This window comes from Marmota monax, unplaced genomic scaffold, assembly GCF_021218885.2.
Source record: "Marmota monax isolate L192 unplaced genomic scaffold, Marmota_monax_Labrador192_F-V1.1 WCK01_AAM20220418_F8-fsc00338, whole genome shotgun sequence".
In the NCBI taxonomy this organism is placed as follows: domain Eukaryota; kingdom Metazoa; phylum Chordata; class Mammalia; order Rodentia; family Sciuridae; genus Marmota; species Marmota monax.
Window position 1 is genome coordinate 944,879 of NW_026693035.1, and position 22,710 is coordinate 967,588.

At 42.4% G+C, this 22,710-nt stretch overlaps 1 protein-coding gene and 2 non-coding genes across 9 annotated transcripts in view; all 3 read right to left on the reverse strand.

The window, feature by feature from the left end:
* The window catches only part of Iqce (IQ motif containing E), a 53,751-nt gene that overhangs the window by 29,795 nt on the left and 1,246 nt on the right, over positions 1–22,710 (reverse strand). For all 7 annotated transcript variants that reach the window (XR_006853716.2, XR_006853717.2, XR_006853714.2 and 4 more), the window contains exons 2-7: positions 15,797–15,844; positions 14,448–14,490; positions 10,726–10,854; positions 8,701–8,771; positions 7,360–7,473; positions 7,206–7,256 (exon numbers count right to left, since the gene is read on the reverse strand). Coding sequence is in view for 3 of the 7 variants with exons in the window: in XM_046453804.2 (XP_046309760.1) it covers positions 7,206–7,256; positions 7,360–7,473; positions 8,701–8,771; positions 10,726–10,854; positions 14,448–14,490; positions 15,797–15,844 (456 nt within the window). In the remaining 4 variants the exon portion in view is untranslated. The remainder of the gene's footprint in view (positions 1–7,205; positions 7,257–7,359; positions 7,474–8,700; positions 8,772–10,725; positions 10,855–14,447; positions 14,491–15,796; positions 15,845–22,710) is intronic.
* Trnaa-cgc (transfer RNA alanine (anticodon CGC)) lies at positions 11,566–11,639 on the reverse strand. Its single transcript has one exon. It is a non-coding gene; the product is annotated as a tRNA-Ala (tRNA).
* On the reverse strand, positions 16,145–16,218 carry Trnae-cuc (transfer RNA glutamic acid (anticodon CUC)). Its single transcript has one exon. It is a non-coding gene; the product is annotated as a tRNA-Glu (tRNA).

Below are 22,710 nucleotides of genomic sequence, written 5' to 3' on the forward strand. Positions count from 1 at the left end.
CCACAGCACTCTGCACTTCTGTCCGCTGAGGGCACTTCCACGTCCACCTGTCCTTCCTTCCTTAGCCACTATCTTCTAGGCTACACGCAGCAACCACAAAGGCCCCAGTGTCCTCTCACTGCCTGGAGCTGAGCGAGTCATTAGGAAGAATGAGATGCCCGCCAGGCGGGGCAGGGGCATGGCGGCCAACTGTCTGCACCCAAAGGTAGCCCGACTCCCTGTACTGTGTGCTTAGGAGAACGGGCAGGATGTGCTGTTAGTTGTTTTAATAAAAGGAAGCCATCACAAGTCTGGACGTTAAGGCCACTGACGCTCACCCACACAGTGACAACTCAGTCTTCCCAGTGGGGTGAGAGGGCCGAGGAGCAGGTTGCCTGGAAGATCCCCAGGGCCCCCCTCTCCACCTGGGCAGGAAGGCTGCGCTACTGGGTCATTTTCTCCTCCTCCGTTAACATCTCCTTGGGAGATCACAGCTTCTATTCCCTAAAGAACATCCTTTTCTTTTGAGTAGACAACTTGTAAATCAGATTTTAATTTAGTAGTAGGTGAATACGTTTTCTTAAATGGCTTTCCTCAAATTTCCTGCCAAAGTGGGCAGCTGTAAATGTCATTGTGCAAATGGCTTCTGATGCTGGATTATTTTCTCGAGAGACAGTCCTAAGGAGCAGTGTCAGATAAATGGTAGGCACGATTTGACACGCACTGCTTTAACACGGCGTGCCAACCTGGCATGCTGTGTTCAAGTCCTGAGGAGACCTATTTTTTTGTTAGCCCTGATGATGTTGGTTTTGATCATTTGTGTTATTTTTGTTGCTTTATGGTGCAAAGTGTTTACTCACAGAGCAATTTAAAATAATCTCTTCACTCAGGTACCTACTGCTGGTGAGATGATGGGTGATGGGGTGGGGAGGGATACCAGCCTGCCCTCACAGCGCGTAGAGTCAGTAGCTGGGAGCCCAAGGTGGGCAAATCTTTTAACCTCGGTGTCCTGATTTTACAAATAGGGTTTGAAGTCCCTGCTACAAAAGTTCAAATGAGACCATGTACAAGTGTAGAGTCAATAATTACATAACTTGGGAGTTATGAAGAAGTGTATTTTCTTGTAGAAACATATCGATTCATTCACAACCATTGTTAAATATTGATCAAGTGCTGTCCTAGGCAGACAGCTAGGCTTTATTCATTTATGCTAAATGGATTATATTTCTATATGACATATATATGTATATGTTTCAGAACAGACTTTTTCCTTTAGAGATTTGTACAGATTTTGTGCATATTGTGGACAGAAAACAATGTTTTTTTTTGTTTTGGGTTTTGTTTTTTTTTGATACTGGGGGATTGAACTCGGGGTGCTTTACCACCGAGCCACATCCCTAGCCCTTTTTATTTTGAGACAGGGTCTCGCGAAATTGCTGAGGCTGGCTTTGAACCTGCAATCCTCCTGTCTTCTGAGCCCTGGGATTATAGGCATGTGTCAACATGCCCATCCAGAAAACACTGTAGAATTGATCAAGAATATCCTTCTCACTGGGCATGGCGGTGCATGCCTAGCATCTCAAACTGAGGCAAGTTCAAAGCCAACACCAGCCATTTAGCAAGACCTGGAAAAACTTAACGAGATAAAAAAGACAATAATAATAAAAAAAAATAAAAATGGAGGCTGAGGACATAGCTCAGCTGGTAGAGCGCTTGTCTCCTATACATAGGGCCCTGGGTTCAATCCCCAGCACCACCAAAAAATAAAAAAGGGCTGGGGATGTGGTTCGGCGCTAAAGCACCCCTGGGTTAAAACATCCAGTACCCAAAATAAATAAATAAATAAATAGATAGATAGATATCCTTCCCTCTCCATTATATTGTTTCAGCCTCATGGGTTTTCATATAAATTTTAATTTTATATTATCAAGTCCACTATTATTTTGCTCTTTGTATTCAATAGTCTCAAAAGTTTATCTCTTCCCGTTTTAGTTCTCACATTTCAAAAAAAAATTTACTTCCTGACTCATAGAGTTTATGGTGATATATTTTTCTCCAAATGCTGTCTCGTTTGTTGCCACAGCATTAACCAAAGGCTCCACTAACCCTTGCTTTGTTTCATCCACTTGCTGTGTATTATTGTACAATGGGAGAGGTGTTTATATCTGCTTTAGGGACTTTATTTTATTGCTGTTTGTTTCTCTGTTTTAAATCAGAACACTTGTTAAGCACAGGTGTGTCTGGGCATGATGGGGAAGTTGACCCTTGTGACTGTTTTGCTCTGTAATGTGTTTGGGGTCCTGCTCACTCCCCTTGATCAATCTTGAAGGATTGAAAATGTCAAGTAAGGTATTACAGATAGAAAATGCAAAAAGCTAAGACAACTATTAGATACAGACATATACTTATTAAAGCAAAAAGAGGGAATTGGAAGGGGGTATATATCCCCCAAAGATAAACTTAAAATAATGCTTTTTACTCTAAACTTTTTAAATTTGGATTCATCAGGACTTAGTGCTGCGGATTAATTTACAAAGCTAAAGTGTTAAAATATCAGCCACTAAATATGAAATCAAGTACTCTTTACTTATTAAGTTCCATAAGGTAATATATTTAAACATTATGTGTGTTTTCATAAATTGGTGAATGGAAAAAGTTTAATATTGCTTTGTGTCTGTGTCTTTGCTAAAACAAGGTTACTAAGTGTTAAGATTCTATCATGTGTAATTTATATACAAAGAGTAGAAAAATTTTCAGTTGGGTTTCAATTATAGTATTATAGTATCATAAAAAACATGAAAGTCTTTCATCTTATTAAAGTGGAGTAATTTGTCTAAATCAGAAATTTTATAAGGGTTGTTTCAAAATGTGAATTTATAAAAAGGGTTAATGGCTAAAAAAGAGATAGAAAAAAATTCAAGATGTGGAAATATATTTTAATATAAAAGGTTAAAGGAAAAAGAAATGTTTCTAGATGAGATAATCTGTGTGTGGTAAAGTAAAAAGGTGTAAAATGCCATTTAAAAAAGATTTTGAGGAAACTAGACTTACTTTAAAAGCTTGAGAAAGGAAGAAAGAAGAAAAAGGTATTTGTACATGGCAGATTGAGACAAAGCTTCTCAATGGAGTTTAAAAAAAAAAAAAAGAAGCCTTTGGTTGAAAGGCAGCCATGTAAACTAACATTGAAGCGATTTAAACAAAATCTAACCCTCTTTTAAAAGAGTGAAGCTGTAGGTGGTGAAAAAGTACATTTAAAAGTACAGTATAGATGATAATTAAAAGGCTTTAAAAGGTTAAATTAAAGGTGGTTAAAATGCCTTCATGATGGAGGAAAGAAGCTTAATCTTAAAGGCATTACTTTAAAAAAAATCGGAAGATAATAGGATAAAAGATATTTAGATAAAGAAGATTAAAAATTTAAAGTGAAAAACTTTAAAGACAGAAGTATAGAAAGTTAAAAAGAATAAAGATAAAAAAGATATAGGAAGATAGAAAAGATGTAGGAAGACAATAATTTTAAACCCACAAAATAGGAAAAAAAAAAAACTAGGAGGAAAATAAGCAACTAAGGGTAAAAATACAAACCTTAGGAAAAAAAAAAAACTAGAAGATAGAAATAAGATAGAAAATGGTTGAAAATGTCAAGTAAGGTATTACACAGATAGAAAATGCAAAAAGCTAAGACAACTATTAGATACAGACATATACTTATTAAAGCAAAAAGAGGGAATTGGAAGGGGGTATATATCCCCCAAAGATAAACTTAAAATAACGCTTTTTACTCTAAACTTTTTAAATTTGGATTCATCAGGACTTAGTGCTATTTAAACATTATGTGTGTTTTCATAAATTGGTGAATGGAAAAAGTTTAATATTGCTTTGTGTCTGTGTCTTTGCTAAAACAAGGTTACTAAGTGTTAAGATTCTATCATGTGTAATTTATATACAAAGAGTAGAAAAATTTTCAGTTGGGTTTCAATTATAGTATTATAGTATCATAAAAAACATGAAAGTCTTTCATCTTATTAAAGTGGAGTAATTTGTCTAAATCAGAAATTTTATAAGAGTTGTTTCAGAATGTAAATTTATAAAAAGGGTTAACAGTTAAAAAAGAGATATAAAAAGATTCAAGATGTGGGAATATATTTTAATATAAAAGGTTAAAGGAAAAAGAAATGATTCTAGATGATATAATCTGTGTGGTAAAGTAAAAAGTTGTAAAATGCCATTTAAAAAGAATTTGAGGAAACTAGACTTAATTTAAAAGCTTGAGAAAGGAAGAAAGAAGAAAAAGATATTTGTACATGGCAGATTGAGACAAAGCTTCTCAATGGAGTTTAAAAAAAGGCCTTTGGTTGAAAGGCAGCCATGTAAACTAACATTGAAGCGATTTAAACAAAATCTAAGCCTCGTTTAAAAGAGTGAAGCTGTAGGTGGTGAAAAAGTACATTTAAAAGTACAGTATAGATGATAATTAAAAGGCTTTAAAAGGTTAAATTGAAGATGGTTAAAATGCCTTCATGATGGAGGAAAGAAGCTTAATCTTAAAGGCATTACTTTAAAAAAATGGGAAGATAATAGGATAAAAGATATTTAGATAAAGAAGATTAAAAATTTAAAGTGAAAAACTTTAAAGACAGAAGTATAGAAAGTTAAAAAGAATAAAGATAAAGAAGATGTAGAAAGATAAAAAAAAGTAGGAAGACAAGAATTTTATACCCACAAAATAGGAAAAAAAAAAAAAAACTAGGAGAAAAATAAGCAACTAAGGGTAAAAATACAAACCTTAGGGAAAAAAACTAGAAGATAGAAATAAGATAGAAAACGGTTGAAAATGTCAAGTAAGGTATTACACAGATAGAAAATGCAAAAAGCTAAGACAACTATTAGATACAGACATATACTTATTAAAGCAAAAAGAGGGAATTGGAAGGGGGTATATATCCCCCAAAGATAAACTTAAAATAATGCTTTTTACTCTAAACTTTTTAAATTTGGATTCATCAGGACTTAGTGCTGCGGAAAGGCATATGTATCCAAAAAATGTACATAAGCCTAAAGTACTTTGGAAAGATATTCTAACAGGACAATGGAAAGGTCCTGACCCAGTGATTGTCTGGAGTCGGGGGTCTGTTTGTGTTTTTCCACAGGGAGAACAGCAGCCCATTTGGATTCCAGAGAGATTAACTAAAACAGTTTCTACAGATCGAAAAGAAGATGATTTGACTCAAATCCATAACAGCTGATATCCAGAACTCCAGCTTGGCCATTCTTACATCTGTGACAGTGATTAACCAGGATGCTTTTTTTCAATAGGTATTTTATTATTGCATTTTTCCACATCATAAGGTTCTATTTTTATTTTTTGAGCTCATACAAACCTAGGTTAATGTTTTTCTGATCAGTTTTATTTTTTGACTATGGAGTTTTTAAACATTGCAATGGAGATTTCACCTAGGTAAAGCTACAAGGCCTTTACTATTTTCTTATGTGTTGTACGTTTGTGTACACTCTTGTGTTTTGTGTTGTATGTCTGTATGTGCGTATGTCCATATTTCTTATATGAGGAGCGCTCATGAAAATATGGATCCGAATTATTATTATTTTTTTATTCACGTGATTTAAATGGTTTAATTTAAATTATGTAAACAGCTGTTAAGGATTGTTTTTAAAGGTGGTTAACAGATCTGTTTGTTTACTAATTTAAATTAGGTAAAAAGCTGTTAAGGATTGTTTTTAAAGTAGGTTAACAGATCTGTTTGTTTACTTTCACCTTTCCTTTTCATTATATTTAATAATTCTTTTCAGGATAATGTCTCTTTAGCATCATTGCCAGAATTCCTATCTCCATCCCAGTGCCGGTGAAGAACTCAACAAGTAATGCTCAAAGAGTCAACTTACTTTGGGAGGAAACGGATTTTGGGAGGAAATGGACATATTGATAGATTCCTCTGCTTTGAACTGCTTGCAGAACTTGCCTGGACTATGTAACTATCGTTTGGTGCAGCGAATTGTGGTAATGCTGGCATATCTTTGCTGATGGTGTCACCAGTGATGCAATTTTTCCCAAGGAGCCGTCAATTGGCTTGGTGTCGTGGCATTTCTGTATCCTCCTCCCTTCTGCTAGTGATGGTCTAAAATTTGGGGGCCAATGGCTTATGCTGGACCGGTAGTCAGTGACGGGTATGATCCAATTGCAGTGGTATCAACCTAAGACAGGAGGCTGACGCCTAAAGGTCAGTTTTCCGATGACGGGTAAGAACCATATGTTGAATTGGACAACCTACCAGGCACGGTCCATAAGCCACATTAACCTCACTCCCCCACTGGCACCAAGGCCAAATTTGGGGGCCAACAGAGGTGAGGCAAAGAACCTCACCCCCCACTGGTGCATAGACCTATCCACAAGTATGGCTGTATGCTGGACCGGTAGTCAGTGACGGGTATGATTCAATTGCAGTGGTATCAACCTAAGACAGGAGGCTGACGCCTAAAGGTCAGTTTTCCGATGACGGGTAAGAACCATATGTTGAATTGGACAACCTACCAGGCACGGTCCTTAAGCCACATTGCTTGTTGTTTAATTAATCAGAAGGGGGGAGATGCTGGGAGCCATTAGCCAAGTAGGTATGACAATTTCCTTGCCAGCGTACCCCATGTTGCAGTGACATTGAATGTACGTGACCTTGCTCAAGGACCAAGGCAGATTAGGGTGTTCCCGGTTTTAAGATAATCGTGTTTAGGGCGTTCCCAGTTTAGGTTCCAGGTTTAAGGTTTAAGATTATTCCTGCTGGGAATAGGGCGTATCCTGCTGCCTGAGTTCCCCTTGAGTTCTCACGGGATTTAGACAGTATATTTTGGAGATAGAAGCCCAGAGGAGGTGGATTTGGGCAGAGAACGTGAATTTGGGCAGAGAACGTGGATTTCCCCAGAACGTGATTGTAGACGGCTGGTGTGAGTTCGGGAATAAAGAGTTGCTGTTTGAATCTACAAGCTGTGTGGTGGCTCGTGACTGTGTGCCCAGCCAGACTGCGGCATTTGTGCCCAGCCAGACTGCGGCACCCCTTGGCTCCACAGAGAATGGTTCCCGGAGGCTCTGTGGCCATCCCTGCTCTGCGGCTCTGTGTGTGCAAGGGCTTCAGGGAAGCAGCTTCCCTCCGTGCGCACCTGCTCCTGTCTACGGTCTTGGGGGAAGGCTCTCCTCTCTGGGGAACCAGACTACTTACCCAACCAGCATCGGGCCTTTTCTCTGCCAGGGTCCGAACAAAATCTGGGCCCTGCAGTAAACAGATTGAGACATGAGGTCCACGTGTAGCTCAGCTTGTCCCCCCGTGTGACAGTGACTCTAGACAGGAGTCCACCATGAGGTCAGGAACTTACTCGACCTGGGTCCAAAAGCTGTTCTATCTGCCTATCTTTCCTATTATTTTCCTCTTCCAAGCGCCGAAGCTTTGTTCTCATCAGATCTACGTCGCTTTTCTTCATATGTAATGACTAAAGAAAAAAAAAAAAAAAGAATGCCTCAGCACACACTGTGGATTGCCACCTGGGACGGGACACAAGACTACAACACACACCACAGACTTCTCCCTGGGACAGGATGCAGGGCCACATGCACTTGGGATATGACAGAGAGACACACACTCTGTGAATCTACACCTGGGATGGGACAATCACACTCACATTGTACCAATGACAACTTTCTGGTATGGATATTGTATGGAAGTTGTGAAACCTAACCACAGGAGGCAAGCGAAGGGGACAGCAGCCCCTCTGCACTGTCCACACAACATGTCCTGGGACATGCATGTACACATATCCCAGGATCTGTAATTATTTCAAACAAGGTTTTAAAAAGTGGCCAGAACTTACTGATCTCTTACTGCCTACCAAGCACTTTCTGGCCTATGGTATGACAAGCCTATGAAATCAGTATGATTATATCCCTCTCCATTTTGTACTGGTGGTCCTGGGGATGGAACCCAGGTCCTGGCACATGCTAAGCAGCCCTAAGCTATTTCTCGGTATCATCCCCAATTTTTAACAGAAAACTGAGACATTGCTTATGTAGAAAAATGAACTGATGCTCAAGATCCTAAGGATGGAGTATTAAAAAGCAATTCTCTCCTTTCTGAATCTGGAACCCAGGCTGACTCTACCCAGAGACCACACTGGTGAGTCTGAATGGGGTCAGCACCATTTCTCCAGAACCACATTTCTAGCCAAGAAGACCCTTCCCAGAGTGCTAAAGAGCACCACAGCACTGCCGTTCAGTGTCAGGGCTCTCAGGTCCATTTAGAATAGTCTTCCAACAAGATGGGAATTGTCCCTATGCCACCCTTCAAGAACAGCCTGACCTCTGCTTGAGACATCTGTGTGTGGGTGTGTGCGTGCTCTGCAGGAAGCCCCCTCACTACTGGGCAGCCCCCATGGTCACAGGACTAAAACCTGAGTGCTCTCTCTGGACCAGCAGCAAAGGCTGCATAGGCAGCTGCCTGGGCTCTCTTGCCATGCTGAGCTGCTCTGGTGAGATGCTCCAGACTCCTTGCCAGCTGGCTGCCAATGCCCTGCTCACCCTCTCATGCCAGCCTAAATGCAGTCCTGAAGACGCATTTCGACTAGGTGATTTTGAATCCACTGTTATGGAAGGCCGTCCCTGCACTGACACTGTCATTGAAGGCTGGCCCTGCTAAAATCAATAAGATGCAGACAGAGTACTACCTTCTTCAACTCAATAATCTCATCATACATATCTTCTTTTTCTCTGTAGACGGTAGTCCCCGGGACGTGACCTAGAGGAAGACATGCAAGCCTCTTAGGAAATCATCAGGAAGAAGAAAGAATTCTTGGCTATGCCTTAAGGAAAACCTGAAAGTCAATAAAATTATTCTTTTAAGAGGAGAACAAAAAAAGAGGAGCAAAAAACTTTCACTTTTACCCCATTGTGGTACTTTAAAAAATAGCAAGGAAACACACACACACACACACACACACAAATGGTAATGATACAGAAAAGAAAAATAAAGATAAATGCAGAGTTTAATTATAGTAAAAGGATTAAGGAAAGGAGTCACAGAAGGAGAGTGACAGGGCTGGGATGGTGGCTCAGTGGTAGAGTGCCTGCCTTGCACATATGAGGCACTGGGTTTGATCCTCAGCACCATATAAAAATAAATAAATAAAATAAAGGTATTGTGTCAGTCTACAACTAAAAAAATATTTAAAAGAAAAGAAGACCTGGAAGAAGTAATAGACTTTAAATAACAGATAAAAAACATATATATATATATATATATTTTTTTTTTTTTTTTTAAATATATATATCATTAGCACCCATTCCAAGGCAAAACCAGTACAACTTTACCCCCCGCCTCCCCAGGACTGGGGATTGAGTCCAGGGGTGCTCTACCATTGAGCTATATGCCCAGCCCTTTTTTATTTCTGTTTTTTATTTTGAGACAGGGTCTTGCTAAGTTGCCCATACTGGCCTCAGACTCAAGACCCTCCTGCCTCAGCCTCCCAAGTAGCCGGGACTGCCGTTGTGCAAAAGCAACCTGGTTTGCTTTGGCTTTAATACGACCCCTAATATGCTAGGAATCTGGACTACTGAACTGTAACTCCTGACAGCAAAAACAACAGGGGGGACAGCGAGAGCAGCTGTCACCAGGCCCTGCAAGTGGCTCTCCTTTACAGAAAGGAGCAGGATTCGTGGGGAGGACTGGAGAGAAATACAGAGACGTAAAACAAGTCAGTTGTTTTTGGTGAGATTCAAGCTTTTTATTATTTGCTAATCATATTTGTTTCTAATACTGTTTATGTAAGAAATGTAAATAAGACTCTAAGTTTAGGGAGGTTGGCACAATGAAAGCCTGGCTGTGAGAGGCTTCCTTTCTGGTTTTCCTCAGCCCTGCCCTTGACCACCAATATGCTCTGCATTGCTGGCGGAACACCTGAGGTCTGACCGCTTTGCTCTCATAGCTTTGGCCAGGCAGTTGGGAGTGCTACTGGGGGTGGGTCCAGGTGTGCTCCAAGGTGAGGCTGGAGTTCAGGGGTTGGACCAGAGTTCCTGGTTTGAGCATGCACAGATTTAATATGACAGGTACAAGCAAGCACAATGGTGGGTTTGCCTCTCACCAACTTTCCTAAACTGAAGGAAGTTTACATCACCCCGTGCTATCAGCCGTCAGTGGTGTGCTGATGTCTAACAATAAGATCTCAAAAATACATTTGCCCATTTCCAGGATGTAATATTTCCACTGTGCCATTTCTTTTTCTTTTCTTTAATTGTAGATGGACACAATATCTTTATTTTATTTATTCATTTTTTATGTGCTGCTGATGATGGAACTCACACGTACAAGGCAAGTGCTTTACCACTGAGCCACAACCCCAGCCCCATCACGCCCAATTTCAAGCTGCTAGTGTGAGACTCATCAGCCCACAAAACTCCTAAAAATTTAACACCTGGACCTGGAAACTGGTAGGAGCTGGCTCCCACACACCACTGCCACTGAGCAGCACAGAGACAACCAGAGAACCAAGAGGCTATGGCGTCACTCAAGCAGAAGTAGGGACATCATCCATGGTCTACATATGACATGCAACTCTGACTACATGCTCAGTGTCTGCAAGACTAAGACCCATGCAATTCAAACAAGGAATGTCAAAGCTCCTTCTCAAACTTCCACTGCGGTTCCTAAAACCCTACTCTTGAGCAGCAGGGCCCCGGTGGGAGCAACCACATACCTTGCTTTGGAGCTCCCAGCCAGAGCTTCTGTGGGGTTAGGGACATTCTGCCACTCAGAGGCATGCTCCCCACTGTCCTGAGAGACCGCCAGGATGCTGCTTTTCTCGGCTTAGAGTAATAGGGTGACTCTAAAAAAAGACAATATGTGGTTTCCGAGTTGGAAAACATCAACTCCCAACACATGCACTTCAGAAAGAAAAAAATGATACAATGAAGTATTCAAAGGGCATGCTGATTCTAGATAAAAACATTCTGGCAAAAATTCTAAAATAGTTACTTGTGTTATGAGACAGAGTCTCACTGTGTGGCCCATGTTGGCCTAGAACCCCTGAACTCAAGTCATTCTCCTGCCTCTGACTCCCAAGTAAGTGCAGTTATAAGTGTGCACCCAGCATTACAGTTATTTTATATACGTATATGCATTTACATTTCTCTTTTAATTTTTATTATAAAGGAAAAATAATTGGAAACTTAAAAATATAAAATTCTATTACTATTAGAATTCTAACGTTATAATATTTAATGTCCCATTCAATTTTTTTCCAGATATGTATATATTTTTACATAGTCACAATCATGGCGAACATATAACTTTACATCCTTTATATTTAACACAAAATATTTTTCATTTTGCTACATAGTGATACAGCAATAATATTTGAAATGGAACATGTAAACTATCTAGAAGAAATGATAAAAATTATACTTTTCCAGGGCATTCTTGTTTTTCTCATCAAAATGTTAAAAACTTTTTTGTTTGTTTTTTGGTCCTGGGATTGACCCAGCCATGCTTTACTAGTGAGGTACATCCCCGGTTCTTTTTTTTTCTTTTTCTTTTTTTGTGGTGCTGGGGATTGAACCCAGGGCCTTGTGCATGCGAGGCAAGCACTCTACCAACTGAGCTACATCCCCAGCCCTCCACAGTTCTTTTTATTTTTTATTTTGAGATAGGGCTAAGTTGCTTAGGGCCTTGCTAAATTGCTGAGGTTGGTCTTGAACTTTTGATCCTCCTGCCTCAATCTCCTGAACCCTTGGGATTACAGGTGTGTACCACTGTGCCCAACCACATGTATTTTAAATAGCAATGAAATTCATATCTGTAGAAGGTCCTGAAAATTTAAGTCTACTATGCTTATATGAGTTGGTTTTTTTTCCATGACTTCACAACTTATAACCAAGAATGCTCTGCTCTGGATGTGTTTTCAGGTACCCCGGAGCCACAATACCCACCTCAGGGATATTCTGATGGCTTTCCTTACTTTAACTGTTTGTTTAAACTGTCATTTACAAAAGTAAATTAGTGATCAGAAAAAGGGCCCATAAATTACATTTCCCTTCTAAAGGTTGAGGATTTATCAATGAACAGTAGGGATTCCATAGTAAGAATTTTTCAGGAAAACATACGCAAGGGTAAAAGCTGGGGCAGAAGAGAAAGTGAAAACAGGCCAGTGGGAACCCGCTGTGTTATTTGATAGCACCTGCAAATCAAATGGGAGGAAGCCTCAGGGCAGATGCCCTCTCCTCACAGAGCAGCGCCTGGAACACTCTGGTTACAGCATCCCCCCCCTCCCTGATCCACACACTGATTAGACATTCATGAGCTGAATGTTAAGTGAACAGGATAGACAGGGTCCCTGCCATCACAGCCTTTCACAGACAGAAAAGCAGCTCATGAACAAGGTTAGGAGGATATGACTCCATCCGAGCTGGGAGGCAGTGTCCCTGAGCCCTGGGCAGTGAGATATGCTGAGCCAACAGCGGAGAGGACTGTGTGAGCTTTGCTCCAGGGGCCCCAGAGGACTATGGGAGAGGAAAGACAGGGGAGCTGAGGGCAGGCCCAAGGGGCAGCTGGAAGCACGGGGTCCTGAAGAAGCAGAGCAGAGGCAGCAGGTAGAGAGACAGGGTGAGGCCACACCACCAGGTCAAGTACAGCCCTGGCTCTGGTCGGCTAAGAGCCCTGGTCTACATGAGTCCCGTGGAAAAAAAAACATCCTGACCCTTACAGAACTCTACATGAATACAATTTGATTATGATGATTTCTAACACTTGAAATGCTTGACATTCAATAAGAATAGTGAATGATGTTGACCTTAGTTACTTTCAAGCCAAAGGGCTGAAACAAAATAATTCTAAAATGAAAAGGTTTGAAACCCAAACACCTGTACTTTTATATCAATTCTCAGTGTTCTCCAAGGAAGGACAAGGTTACCATCTGGACATGTCCCCCAAGGCTCCTGTTAACACAGCAATGCGCAGAGGTAAAATGATTAGATTCTAAGAGTCGTGACCTAATCAGTCTGTCTTGGTCTGAATGGACTGACTGCATGTGGCAGGTGGCTGGAGAGGTGGGTCACTGAGGATGTGCCCAGAGGGTGCACCTTCCCTGCAGCCCCCTCCCCTGTCTCTCCTGGCCTCCTGGCTGAGTGGAGCAGTGCTCATCTACCATACCTTTCTCCCAGATATTCTGTCTCATGCTGGGCCCAGAGCAGTGGACTGACTGTGAACTGAACCTGGACCTATGAGCCAAAATAAACTTTTCCTCCTCTCTAAGCTGTTCTTGTTGGGTGTTTTGGTCATAGTGACAAAAAGCTGACACAAACCTCAAAAATTCCAACTGCCAAATGATTTCTTTCTTTCGTTTTTTTTTTTTTTTTTTTCTTTTTGTAGTTGCAAATGGACAGAATGCCTTTATTGTTTATTTTTATGTGGTGCTGAGGATGGAACCCAGCACCTCATGCATGCTAGGCAAGTGCTCTGCCGTGGAGCTACAGCCCCAGCCCATGATTTCTTTCTAATATGTATATTTATTCTTAACATATAATGTGTTCTTTACAAGAATGTACTTTTGTAATTATGTTTTCTCTGTCCACTGTGAAAGTTCACTTGCATTCTCTGAATATATCCTGTGTACAACTAAATGTGATTGAAACACATGATACACACATAACATATATAAAACCACATGTATACAGATGATAAGGGTGGGAAAGGCTACAGGCTGATGGGTAGCAAAAGGAAGCCAGTCTAGGGTTTCACATCTTCCATGAGCACATTTGTGAGACTAGCAACCAGGTCACTGTGTCCCAGAGCAGCGTTAGAACAACAGAGACAAATCAGGAGGCCTCGCTGCATCTGGACTGGCCCAGCATGGCAAAGTTCCACCAGCAGGAGCTGCCTCTAGGCCATCCGTGGAGAAGAACAAAGCTGTTCTCATCCTGCTAAGGATGAGGGGAACCCTGGCAGCAAAATGAGCCCGGGGAATCCCAAGAACAAAAAGGTGAACTTCCCTTCTGCCTTGGAATATCCACACCTTCTCAGTACTGGGCCCAGAGGAACAGCTTTGATGCTCAAGAAATACATCCTAACTTAAAAACATCCTTTAACTTTGGCAGTATTCTGGCTTGAGAAACCAAGAGAAAGAAAAAAGAAAGGCCACAATGTGCTGTGTCTCATGGGAGGCTCAGTGGGACAGTGGCTGGGCCCTGCTCAGGAGCTGCAGCCTGATAGCTTGGTGCCTGGGACAGGTGGGGACCCCAGGAGCACACACACCTGAGGTTCCAAAGCAAATGGGGCTTGTCCCAATGACACCATGTCTCTCCTACCCCGTGGCACAAGTAAAGAAATGTCCTCTGCTTTCTGTGGGACACCAGGGACAGGCAGCTTTTGGAAACACTCCAGGGTCAGGGCGGGTACAGGGGCAGAAGGCCTGCTCATACTCACTTGGTGATGTGGGAGGCTTGTGGAAACCTTTCCTTCTTGCTTTCTGAAAGAAAGAAGAGGTGACATAAAGCAAGCTGAGCTTTCTGTCCTTCCCTGGGGGTTCCTGTTATGGAACCCTGCCGTGTGTGGGGAGGGTCCAGGCGGTCAGTATGAGGGGATGAGGGCAAATGAGCTCAGTAGAGCCCTATGCCAGGACTGAGGCTGAGGGGCACCACGTGCTCTCAGACAAGTCCTAAAACAGGAAACTCAAGGAGGGGGCCCTGAGAGCTCAGAGGGAAGAGCCCAGGTAAGGCATCTTCTCCGCTCCCCGGCCCCACTGTCCTCGAGCTCAGTTCTGGGGCACTGATGCAACCTGTGTCCCCACAGCAGGTTGGGCAAGATGAAAACCCTAAGTAACTGCAAATCCCACGGAGGAAGACGAGTCCAGAAGGAGTGGCCCTCTGTGTCGGCCTGTCTGCCGTGACAACCATGATGTCAATGCAGAACTGGGTGCAAATTTGCTTCTAATCCTCGCCAGTTCTGTCTCAGGGAAAACACCATCGCCCTCCAACCTCGTCTTCCTCATGCACTTCACTCTGACGGGAACTTCCCTCGCTTCCCCTGGGGGAACACAGCGAACCCTCTGTCTGAGGGAGGCTAAATTCTACCTAGGGGCTAGCCTGGGTCGCTGCTCCTCCAAGGGGCACTTTGGACCCCAGCCCCAGGGATGTGGCAGGACACCCCTCAGCTTTTCAGACAGGGTCCTTCTAGGGGACAGTGCCCTAGAGTGGAGCCAAAGCTTGCTGGTTCCCTCAGTGCTGACAGGCCACTGTTTTGCTAGAACCATCTACATGACAAGCTTCTTTTGCTTATCTCTAAGCAAGCAGTTAGCAGGCTTCCTCTGTCACCTGGCACAGTGGCAAACAAACTAAGAAAGGCCAACTACAGCACCATCGTGGGCCTTTGGGCTTGACCACCTACTTCCTGACCCCTCCCAGCTGGTTCCCAGCACCCCAGCGGCCCCGCTGCTGGCCAGGCTATCTTGGCTCTGGAAGTGGGCTCTCCGGCCTCACCAAGCTCCACCTTCCCTCATGTGAGGACTGGGGGCAGTGAGCAGGCCAAAACCAGATGCGGGACTGGTCACTGGCCTCAGGTGAACCCTGCTCAGGATCTTTTCTAGAAAAAAAGTTTTAAAATTATAATCTAAATAATTTAAATCCCACCAAGGGATTAAAACTTTTCAAACACCAAGGAGCATTCAGGATTGTATCCTGGTTAAGGACATCTGTGCCACTCGGCCTATTCTACTCTCTGAGGAGCACGTGTAAGGGCAGAATAAGCAGCAGCTGCAAGTCATGATTAATACTCACCGTCTCAAAGTCTGAGTCAAAGGTAATTGCAGATAGACTGTCATCTCCCTGGAAGAAAAGAAGCAAACACAGTAACTATGTGGTTCCTGCTCGGTTCCTGATGGTCCAGTTCACAAAGTGCACATAGCCCATCTGTGGCTGCTGAAGCAGAATCCAGTAACTCCAAGGCACAGGACCCTGGGACTCCTCAAGCCAGCGGCCAGCTCAGACTCGCTGGCAGAACTGCTGTGTATCCAAAGCCAGAGCACTAGGTCCTACAGAACTGCTGTGTGCTCGCCACAGAGAAAGAGTTCTTGACCAAAGTATTTCATTCCTCACTCTGTATAAACATTCTGACCTTTGTGTGTGTGTGTGGAGCTGGGGATTGAACCCAGGGCCTTGTGCATGAGAGGCAAACGCTCTGCCAACTGAGCTATATCACCAGTCCCCATTCTGACTTACTCAGCTTTGCATCAGAGCACAATGAATCTGTGATATCTCCTGCTAAGAGCGCCAGTCATGGCTTAGAAAACATATTCCCAGGGGCTCAGGGTGCCACTCAGCCTGTGGTAGGCTCTGGGTTCTATCTCTAGCACCAAACCAAACCCAAACCAAAAACACTCCTGGAGACGCACATGCACAGGGAGACATTTGGGCCCACGAAGGCTCCTGCCTGTTCCAGTCCTCTGCCCTGCTCAGGAAGGGTGATGAGGCACACCAGCCTATGTCAGCAGACTGAAGCAGACTGGCCAAAGAGAGGAGGCTTCCTAAACTAACGCAGGTCCAAGTCCTGAACAGCCAGAAAGCAGAATATACGCATTTCCCTTCAGAAAAGCATGTGGCTAATCTGTAGCGCTGGTACTGGACGCTAGAATGGGACCCTTATTCTGAACCAACAAGGCTGTGGCTGGGTGGCACAGGTGGCTCTGTCTCAGGATCTGCCCAGCATGGAGGAATCACCAGCATCACAATGAGTCACTGTACCCTGAAAGGAGTCGAGCCGTCTACAGGTGGGCACACAGAGAGGGACAATTCAGCCAGCAGCTTGAGTTTTACTAGACACAATGGCCATGTTATCACACGCACAGGGGCAGCTGAGTTGACGTGGTACTTACCCTGCTACCTCTTAAACATGCAGAACCCAGATTAAGAACACAGTGTGGGGCGTGGGTAGTGGCTCAGTGGTAGAGCGCTCGCCTAGCACGCTTGAAGCACTGGGTTCGATCCTCAGCGCCACATAAATGTAAAATAAAGATATTGTGTCCACTTAAAACTAAAAAAATAAATATTAAAAAAAAAGAACATAGTGTGACTTAAGCTGGGGCCCAGGGAATAGTTCATTCCAAATAACCAGAATCTTTTAAAGAATTATTCACTGATTTTGATTTCTGCTGTCATTTAATGGTATTAGAAGCATATGACAATTATAAAGTTTTCATTTGAACAAAGTGTACTAAAATGACATACACAATTTAGGAAGGCAGGCGGGAAATCAGACGTATCAAGTAAAGTCAGAGAATCCAGGTGGATAGCCTGTGTGTGTGTCCCCAGTGTCCAAAAGGTGGGGTTTGCCAAGGACAAATACAGATGTGCTGAACTCTGGAAAGAAAAGTAGCCACAAGTGTACAGGAGAAAATCCAGATGGCAGGGGCTCAAGTGCACCGCTGCCCAACCAGGGACTTTTGCTGATCCAAGGGCAGCCTCTAGATGACTAAGCTAGGAATTAAAATGGGGGAAAAAAACCTGAGTAGGAAACAAAAGGCTACACAATGCAGGCACAGACTCCAGAGAGTAAGCTCAGCCACATGACTAGTCAAATAGGTGAGCAATGACATCCACCCCAGGGGCATGGGGGGTGGGGTGGCCATATGCAGAGTCACTATAATACCTGACCAAAATGTCTAGGTTTCAATGGAAAAGTTATGGGACACACAAAGGAACAGGAAACAGTGACCAACCCACGGGGGAAAGCAGGCAATGGGAAGTACTTTCAAAGGGGCCAGCTGTTGGACTTGGCAGGCCAGATGTCAGAGCAGCCACTACGAGATGTTCTAACAACCAGAGGAGGCCATGCCTGACTAACTCAAGGATGTGCGACGACACGGTGTCTTAAACAGAGACCCCTGGAGGTGAGCACTGTAAGAGAACCAGGTGGAAATTCTGGAATTGAAAAGTATAATAAGTAAAAATGAAAAAGTCACTAGAGGTCAGTTTTAGAGCAGATTTGAGGGGATAAAAACAAAAGCCAGTTGGTATGAAGATAGCACTGGAGATTGTGCGACTGGAAGAGCAGAAAGAAAAGTCATCACAAGGAGCACCGAGCAGGCGCAGGGGCTAGCTTCCTGGGGCTGCTGACCTCCACGCACTGAACCCCGGGGGCATCAGCCTGAAATAAGTGTCTTGCAGCTCTACAGGCCGGAAGTCCAAGACACTGCCCTGGCAGGGCCAGGCTCCTAACAGAACAACCAGGTGGAAGAGCCACAAGGAACTGGAAGCCTTGAACAGCTCAGTAAACTCAGGGAGGTTCACAGAACGTTCCCCATCACAGAGCGAACGGCCTGCTGCAGCCCAGTGAACGCAAGCCCACGGTTGGCTCCAAGCCAGGAGGGTTCAGGCAGAAATCCTTCAGGGTGTGTCTGTCTCGGATCACAGTGGGAAGGAAAAACTCAACAAGAGAAAACAATGTGGAAGTTCCCAAATGTGTGGAAATCAAACACATTCCTAAACAAACAATGGATTGAAGAGGAAATTAGAAAACACTTTGGGGGCGGGCACAGGGGGGCACACCTATGATCCCAGAGGCACTGGAGGCTGAGGCAGGAGGATGGCAAGTTCAAAGCCAGCCTCAGCAACTTAGCGAGGCCCTGAGCAACTTAGTGAGACCCTGTCTTAAAAAAAAAAAAAAAGAAAGAAAGAAAACACCTTAGGTGAATGAAAAAAATTTTTTTTTTAATTAAAATGTGGGGCTGGGGTTGTGGCTCAGTGGTAGAGCGCTTGCCTAGCATGGGCAAGGCCCTGGGTTCGATCCTCAGCACCACATAAAAATAAGTAAATTACCATTGTGTCCATCTACACCTAAAATATAAATATTTAAAAAAATTAAAATGTACTTAAATTGAAACTTTGAGCAGGGCTCAAAGGGAAACGCAGCTATAAAAAAGCGTCTTTATTTAAAAGGCCATATCAATAGCCTACTCTTCCACTTCAAAGAACAAAAGCAAATTCTTGGGGACAATTTACAGCTGCAACACCCTTATGAACATGAAGACCTTGGGTGAATACTAACCTTCTACCTCTAGAAACAGAAGAGAAAGTTAACCCCAAAACAGGTAAAGAGAAAGTAATAAGGATGAGACTGAAAAAATGAAATTGAGAATAGAAAAAAGAATTTAAAAAAATGAGACCTAAAATTTATTCTTTGAAAAAAAATCAACAAAATTGACAAACCTTTAGCCAATTGATTTTAAAAGGTGGCGGCGGGGGAGGGGAGGGCCTCCCCTCCCCTAAATTACCAAAATATGGAGTAAAAGGGGACATATCCACTGACCTTATAGAAATAAAGAAAAGTCCAGGGCAATATGAGCTCACTAACAAACATCAAAAGACAAACTGGATAAATTGATATCAATCCTTCATAAATTCTTCCAAAAATGAGAAAAGTAGGGGGTGCTTTTCAATTAATAATATGATGCCAGTATTACCCTGACACCAAACCAGATAAAGAGATATCAAAAGAAGGCAAACTACAGACCAATGTTCCTTATGAATACAGATGTAACATCTCAACACATGACTAGTGATCAGCACCTCATAACATACAAAAGAAGGTTTTATGTATATATATAAAGGGTTGTATACCATGAACAAGCCTGATACACTACTAAAATGAAAGGTTGGTTTGACATAGAAAAATCAGTGTGGTATACCGTATTAGTGGAATAAAGGACAAAAAATATGATTGTCCCAGAAGCTGTAGAAAATGTGACAAAATCTAACACCCATTCACAATAAAAATATTGAACAAATTATGAAGAGAAGAGAATTTCCTCAATCTAATAAATGGCACTGTCAAAAATCCAGAGCAACATTATATTTAATGGAGACAGACGGAACACTTCCCTCCTAATATTAGAAACAAGACAAGGATGTCCTGATGTCCTTTCTCATCACTTTAACTTAAACTGTACTGGGGTTCTAGCTACTACATTAACATCAGAAAAACTAATTCTAAAAAATCCATACTGGAAAAGAAGAAGTAGAGCTACCTCTGTTCACAGGCAATCTTATCTACAAAAAATCCTAAGGAATCTATTAAAAACTATCAAACAAGTTTAACAACTTTGCAGGAAACATGATTAATATAAATTTTAATTATAGTTATATATACCGGCAGTGAAAAAAATCTAACATAAAATTAAGAAAATTCCATTTATGGGATAAAGAAAATGTGGTATATATATACACACAGTTGAATATTATTACTCAGCCATGAGAATGAAACCCTGTCGATCATGTGTGACAACATGGATAGAACTAGAGATCATCATGTTAATTGAGATGTCAGGCACAGAAAGATAAGAACTGAATGATCTCTTATGTACACTGTAAACAGTTGATCTCAGAAGTTGGGAGTAGGATGGTAGTTACTGGAGGTGGGGAGGGGGTACAGAGAAGGGTTGGTGGAGAGGTATAAAAAGTTAGAAGGATTTAGTGCTATTAGAGCACAGTAGGGTGATTATAGTTAGCACTAACTTATTTATATTTCAAATTAGCAATGAGAGGAATTTAAATGTTCCCAAAACAAAGATATTAGCATGGGTACGCGAATTACCTTGTTTTGATCATTACACCTTATACACATGTATCAAAGTATCCCTGCACCCCATAAATATGTACAATTATTATATCAATTAAAAATTACCCAGATGCAGTGGTGCATGCCTATGATCCCAGATACTTGGGAGACAGAGGCAGGAAGATGCGAAGTTTGAAGCCAGGCTCAGCAACTTAGTGAGATCCCATCTCAAAATAAGAAATAACAAGGGCTGGGGCTGCAGCTCAGTGGTAGAGCACCCCTGAGTTTAATCCCCAGTACTGCAATAATAAATAAATAAGGCCAGCATGACAGTAAAAAATTAGCTGCAAATCGTGTATCTGATAATAGGCTGGCATGCAGAATGTATAAAGAAATCTTACAATTGTAGCTCAATAGTAAAAGACAACTCCCCCCAACCCTTTTCTTTTTTCTGTGCTGGGATTGAACCCAGGGCCTGTGCATGCTAGGCAAGCCTCTACCACAGAGCCACTCCCAGCCCCAAACCCAATTCTTTAAAAAGAAAAAAGATCTGCATATGTATTTTTCCCAAGGAGATATTCAAATGACTAGTTAGCACGGGGAAAGATGTTCTATGAATATTCTAAAGCTATTGAAATTGTACAGTTTTAAATGAGTGAATTTTATGGCATGCAAATTATATTTCAGAAAAAAAGAATGAGTTAATCTACATGAAGTTAGGAAAACCGGCTACTTGGGGGGAAAAAAGTTGGATTTGCCTTTCATCTCATGCCAAAATAATTTCAAGTGGATTAAATATCTATATGTTAAAAAAAACATGTGAAAAATTAACTGAGGTACAGGGCCTAGCTACCTAGACTGAGCCCAAACTGACAGAACCTATTCGTGGTCTTGAACTCACTGTTGGCCAGTCCTCGTGGCCAGTCCTCGTTAAATACTTGGATGAAACAGAAGACCAATAAAATGTGAGTGAATTTGAAAACCTCCATTTCATTTAGACGAAAGAGGGTGAATGTCTCAGATGGTCTCTAACCTGCAGAGGAAAGAATTGCTTACAGCAGTTTAGAACTCGCAGTTCTATCTACCCAGGCCCTTGGCACACCTTCTGTTTCAACTCTGGAGTTCTGAGAATTCTATCTGCTGGAGCTTATGGGAGGAAAAAAAAAAAATAGCCATTTGATAATGTGCATGGCCCTCTGAAGATGCACATGGCCAGCATGGCTCACCAGGAGGCGCCAGGACCTCAGCGGTCTCCCTGCTCTGGGTCTGGCATCCTATTGCAGGCTGGGGAACAGGGGCCTGTGTCCAGAGCAGGCAACATGGAACCTGCCACAGGGGAATGCCCACCATGTCTCTGCTCATCCTGGGAAAATGCGAACCCTTCCCAAGTGCTGGCTCTGAAGCCGCCAGCCATCAGGTCCAGATGTCTCTTCACCCTACAGTATGCACTGTGGTCAGCAAGCCTGCCACAGCCAGGTGGGCAAGCAACAGGCACTCAGTAGGTGTCTTCAAGGCTCATAAGCATGCCCAGAGGTGCTCTATTCCCAGGGCTGGGGAAAAGGGGGGCCTGACAGCCTCTCTTCTCAAGAAGGTCTTGACTGATTTGGGAAAATAGATCCAAGCTCAGTGGAAAAACCACAATCCCCAAAAGTCTGGGCTGGAGCCTGAGTGTTTTCCAGACTGATTTCCTCAAGACCAAGGCACCTGGTGGTAAGCTCTTTGTGTGCTCTCTGAGCCTAGGGTAGGGCCTGACATGGAAAAGGTGCTTAATAAATGTTTATTATATATTAAAAACATTTATAGCAGCATTGCTTCTAATAGCAAAAATGGAAACCCAGGGGGCTGGGATTGTGGCTCAGTGGTAGAGCTTGGGACGCATGAGGCACTGGGTTCAATTCTCAGCACCACATAAATAAATAAATGAAAAGGTAAAATATTGTTGTCTATCTTCAACTAAAATAATAATAATAATAATAATAATAATAATAATAAAATCCTGAAATCCAAAGGAGTAAAAGTAAGGAAATGAATGAAAATAACAGGGTTGGTATTTTAAAAATCATGTTCTTAAAAATATTTGAATCTGAGAAATGTTAACAAACAGCAAAGGTCACAAAACTACAAATCTATATCTATCTAT